The sequence below is a fragment of the Habropoda laboriosa genome, unplaced genomic scaffold (genome assembly GCF_001263275.1).
Source record: "Habropoda laboriosa isolate 0110345459 unplaced genomic scaffold, ASM126327v1 scaffold78, whole genome shotgun sequence".
Classification (NCBI taxonomy): Eukaryota; Metazoa; Arthropoda; class Insecta; order Hymenoptera; family Apidae; genus Habropoda; species Habropoda laboriosa.
In genome coordinates, this window is record NW_017100180.1 from 287853 (window position 1) to 293757 (window position 5905).

The 5905-nt window shown below is 37.3% G+C and overlaps 1 protein-coding gene across 1 annotated transcript in view; it reads right to left on the bottom strand.

Annotated features, from left to right (window-relative positions):
• Nucleotides 1–5905, bottom strand: part of LOC108579009 — a 116672-nt gene that overhangs the window by 58953 nt on the left and 51814 nt on the right. Inside the window, exon 3 of the mRNA XM_017942436.1 lies at nucleotides 4239–4383. Within this exon, the coding sequence (XP_017797925.1) occupies nucleotides 4239–4383 (145 nt within the window). The remainder of the gene's footprint in view (nucleotides 1–4238; nucleotides 4384–5905) is intronic.

Below are 5905 nucleotides of genomic sequence, written 5' to 3' on the forward strand. Positions count from 1 at the left end.
GATTATTATTAAAAATTCATCCGATTATTATGACAAGATAAACATTCATACTTGTCATTACAACGAAATAAATTACTCTACTTTCTCATGGATACAGAAATCACAATATTATTGAAAATAAAAGTACATAAGAAGAACTTAATAAATATTCCTGTCACTCTGAAACTTACACAATTTACAAAATTACTATAATTCTACGTATCATTGTTTCTTTCTCTCAGTGCAATACAAAAATGAAAAAAAATCTCAGTTACAGCAACAAATCTATCACAGTGTCTCAAGCTTAATCCAAGCGTCTGTAAGTTTATCAATCCTCTTCTCCTATTTCCCACGTTTCACAAGAGAAATAATTCACGAGATAAACAAGCAGAGAGCAGCGAGTGTATGAAAGGTCTACATTTCTCCGCGCAATATTCCCTCACGGGTTCAACCTGCAAAACGTCTCGCGCTTGATCGCGGTAATATTGCCTACAACAATTCCTTCCTCGCCCTAAAACGCGTCTCGTCATGTCTGAGGGTTTCGTGATTCCGGACAGTTTGGAATTTGTAGAATTGCACGCCGTACAAAGCATCGCGTTATACCGAATACGAGTCGGACGATGAGCCAGTCATCGGTCTACCTTTACGACCGACCTTCTCCAATGGTTATTTAAATTCTACCCTTGCCAATTTCACTCGTCAAAATGTTTGTTTCCTTCGTCGGAGCTCTACTTCTGCGATACGTGGGATTTCGAGAAACAATTTCGAGCAAACGAATGTGAGAAAAAAAAGCTACCCCTAATTACGAATTTGTATTTTGTAAAAATGTCGAAGAGCAAGAAAATTGACGACTTTACTTGGGAAAGGGAAAGAAGTTTAAATAATGAAATTACTTCCCTTTTTGATATCTTGATAATATAACAAAACACTTTTCAAAATTTTCTGTCTATGCTTCTCAGATTAAAAAATACGCTTGACAATTAATGTGATAATACAAGAAAATATTTTTCCAAAGTTTGCAATAATTTTGTTAATTAAGTAACGTTATGAGAAAGCACGATTTGCGAGTTTCATTAAAAAAAAAAAAATATTCTTCACTCTTTATTAAACAGTTTATTAAAAGTTCTGCTAGCTTTCACTTCTCTTCCAATTGGAGAATAAGTTTTGTAATTTGACGTGCAACGATCGATTCATCCGATCCATTCCCAATTTGTAACACCTTATACGTACCAATCACAACTCTAGATTTACCTATCATACCTCTCCGCCCATCAGTTTCACCTTTTTCCCATACTGAATGAACAAAAACGTCAATCCTGGTGTTTCAATCAAAGAATATATTTTTTTTCGAATCTTAACCCTAATTCGTTCTTCCATATGACTATGCTTGACTCTTCATAGACAATCTGGGTCATTAATGACCCAGGCGAAATTTCACTCTTGTATTCTATTTCATCCAAACGAATTTTCATTTTTATTGCAAAAACTGACTTAACGAACAACTGTACAATACAATAGGAATCTTGATAAGTATCCCAGAATTTTTTCACATTTTTTGAAAGCCTAGAACAGTGAAAGAATTAGACTTATGTAGATATAAACGACCCAGTTTGTCCACCGGGTGTAAAAAAAAATATATCTGGGTTAAAAAAGACCCAAAGACCGTATATACAACAATTTTCATTACCGACAGTCCACATGAACCTGGGCAATAAACTTCTAATATAACATTAAGGGAATACAAACTCGATAACAGCAAAATTTTATTAAAAGAAAAAGAATAAGAAGGCGGTGGGTCAAAAAAGACCCAAAGACAGCACACTAGGGTTAACAACTTTGTAAATTTAGTTCACATTCAATAAGCATCGTAATATTTACGAACGCGAGTGTTCTTCCTTTTTCTTTAAGCGGACGTTGCATGAAAATGAGCGGAGACACGAAGATTAGCGGAGGGAGAAACGCGAACGAACAGGCGAGAGTTTGTCGGGCAGACACGTCGCGGGCTAGGCAGGCAGTTTTCCTTTAGCTATCGCGTCGGCTAGCATTTTTCAAGCGCGTGCAGGAAAATTCGCGAGACGGGCTTTAATTTATCGCGGCCTTTCAGTGCTTCGGTGGGGTTTCAAGCTCGGATTTTTCGGGCGATTTTAGCGTTTCCGCCAGCGGGAGTCGGAGTGAAAAGAGGGGAGAATTTTACAGGACCGAATGACGGTATTTTCTTTCGCTATGGCGTCGGTGCTAATTTAAAATCACCGAGGAAGCATTGAAACCACAGCGCAAAATAACGAGCTACCGGTAATTTGAGGAGCGTTAATAGGAAGCGTCGTTAATTTACCGTTTCATTTATTCCTGTCCCGTTTAATTATAATTACCGCTTTATTTATTCGCCGCGGCTTGTCTTTGCGTCTGTAATTGGCTCTTTCGTGCCAAGCTACCGCTTTGAAACCAATACAACTCGACGCGTGTCATTGTCTCTGATATCTCTATGAATTTTGCTTCTATTTCATCGATACTCGCACTTATCGTGACACATTTCTTGACGAATTTTTAACCGATTGTCGCGTGTAGAGGAATATACGAATTACGGTCAGAGATGCTTGGAATAAATTAGGAATTTTTAGGCAGAATTGTTACCTTGTGTTTTTCGACGTGAATTACATTGTAATTTTTAACAGACAATTTTTTCTGAACGATACAATGATTAGAATACAATTTTACAAGTTTAAGAAGTTGCGAGAAGTATTAGAATTTTATAATCATAGTTACATTTTGGTTAAATTTATTTGTGATACTGAACTATTGAAAAGAACGACTCATCTTTCATTAGCTAACATTTTAAATGCTTTGATGTAAGTGTTTAATATTTTTCGTCTACGCAGTTTAATGATTATACGATCAAGAAAATATTCGAAACATTGAATAAACTATAGCAAAATTTATTTAAAATTTACTTTCGCAGGTTATTAAATTAATTTCCGAATTTGTCACACATGTGACACAAAAATTTATCGAAATATTCAAAAAAAATTCGAATGCACCTTTCTTATTCAGCGAAAGTTTTAATTTGTGATATTTCTTGATTTTTCAACAGATATTAAATGTTTTAACGCAGAAACAATTGCAAATCTACGTGTAACAGCTATTAAATAAATTACAATTTTTTACAATGCTTCTTTCTCTGAACCGAAAGGGTCGACGAATCGACGATAACGACGACGTTCCAATATCGTGAAAAGGGTGGAACGGTATTTTATAACGTGTTACTCCGGTCTTTATTCGTACAGTTCCCTTGCTTAATCACGGAACATTGAGCACTTCCATTAAGTCGAACCAACTCGAGTAGAACATACTCGACAAAAAGCTTTCGCCAATTGAAGAAAGATAAGACAGACGTTTAATTTCCTTCACGAAAGTCATTCGAAACTAAAGCTTCGCGGTTCATTTCACTTTATAAGACATCTTTCTCTGGCGTAATTTAAATTTGCACAAGTATACTCTATACAATTTCTCCGTGGAAGTAATAAACGAGAACAAACAGCGACTTCGAATCAAGAGTACGACAATCTTCGATCCGTCAACTCTCGAAGAATTATTTAAATTATAACGTCGCTTTTTAGTCTATACCTTTCCCGCTGCTGTTCAAATTATGTACCGAACGAAATTACGGAACAGAGTTTCAACAAGATTTCTAATTATGGTTCTATATAAGTAGTATAAATTGCAACAGATGGTAAGTCAACGCAAACTCGTAAATTAAAATAAGATTTGACGGCGAACGGATTAAAAAATTTCTCCTTTCGTGCAAGTTAGAAAATAAGAAGACACTACTCTCGTCGAAGAAATAATATTTGAAAAAATTCGAAATTTTAAAAAATTGTAATGCAAAAATAATATTTTATTCGTAATTTTTAAATACGTCGATATCAATTTCGTGCAATAATTATTTCTCGTTGTTTCACGGATTTAATACTAGACTTGACAATAAATGAAACTTCATTCTCTAATATGACCGAAGTTACTTAGATCAAATCTAAATGAACAATCTTCACATACGTCGAGCAGTTCAACATTTCACAGAACATAAATTTCATTAAATCTCGCCGTAACTACCGTCGGAGCATCTATTTTACACGCGATAACGTATAAGAACGGGTGAAACTAGCAGCGAAGAAAACTTTCCCTAAAACTTCTCCGCGTGTATCTGATACGCTCGAACGAGCACAAAGGAACGGCGGAATTATCATATGGAGAAATGTACTCACTCGGATCCTTGACGGCGGTGATAACAAGCCGGAAGCCGTTCGAGACGGTGCCCCAGGAGTCCGTGACGTATTTCAGTGTTACGAAGTTCGTACGCGTATAAATCGCGCCCACAGTTTGCTTCGTATTCTGGCAGGACAGGTCTGCCTGGAAAACAAAAGAAAGGCCACTCGTTGGATGAGACAGTCTTCACACACGTAACACTTGCTGAAAGAACACTATGCAGCGAGGTCGTAAAATTAGATGGGCGTAAAAAAAAAAATGAAATTAGATCGTTAAAGCATTAGTTTGGATGAGATAAGGAGCTTAAGTCTCGTTAGAAGCCTATAGGCGTTTTGAATATTTTTTTACACTGTGACCTTGAAGCCTATAGGCGTTTCGAATGTTTTCTTGCACTCTGTCTTTGACACCTATAAGCGTTTCAAATATTTTCTCGCACTGTGATCTTCGCGCCTATAAGCGTTTTGAATATTTTCTCGCAGTGGATCCTTGACGCCTATGGCCGCTCTCAAAATTTTCTTACACTGTCCTTGGCACATATAGGCGTTTTGAATATTTTCTCAGACTGTCCTTGGCGCCTATAGCCGTTCTGAAAATTTTCTCACACTGTCCTTGGCGCATATAGGCGTTTTGAATATTTTCTCAGACTGTCCTTGGCGCCTATAGCCGGCATTGAAAATTTTCTCACGCTATCCTTGGCGCCTATAGGCGTTTCAAATATTTTCTCCCACTGTAACCTTGGCGCCTATAGGTGTTTTGAATATTTTCTTACACCGTGCATTTGACGCCTATAGGCACTTCGAAAATTTGCTCGCACTGCACCATTGGCACGAATTTAATCCTTAATTTCCGTCCTTCGCGTATTTCCACTTTAAAACGATAAATTTTAAAATGTTTACAAAAGATTTTGCGGCCGCTAGTCAAAAGAAGCTTAAATACCGTATATCTTAAACGAAAGCTTGCAAGCAGAAATTTTAAATGTCAATTCACAAATGACGGACGATCCTAGGTGCGGCTATATCAATCGGTGTCGCCGCTTAATGCTTTAATTTACGACCTCACTATATCGCTTCCATCAACTACACCTGCCATAAATCGTACGAAAATAGCATCAGGCTAATTGCCTTCGACGACCCTTAAAAATATGTTGTCGTTAACACATCTACAAATCATTATGTCTAGAATAGACACTAAATTGATATCAAATTTTTGTTCGAGTACTCAAGTGAGACATACGACAGGGTTAATGAGGTCGCGGAAAATGTGTTTCGCTGGTCGTGCAATGCGGTTTCTGCAGGACAGTGCTTTTTGTTAGGTATGTTTGGGGAAGTTCATTTGAAGCAGAGAGGAAGGTGGACGAATTTTACTTGGACCAAGTGAGACATACGAAAGGGTTAATGAGGTCGCGGAAAATGTGTTTCGCTGGTCGTGCAATGCGGTTTCTGCAGGACAGTGCTTTCTGTTAGGTATGTTTGGGGAAGTTCATTTGAAGCAGAGAGGAAGGTGGACGAATTTTACTTGGACAAAAGGTAGTTTAATAGCGATCAACTTGTTTGTGGCGGTGGAAATACAACGTTGTGTACATACAGCGGGTAGAGAAAATATTTCTATGTTGTTCGTTCTTCTTCGTTGTGGCATTTACACTACCGGCCAAAAGTTTGGAATCACC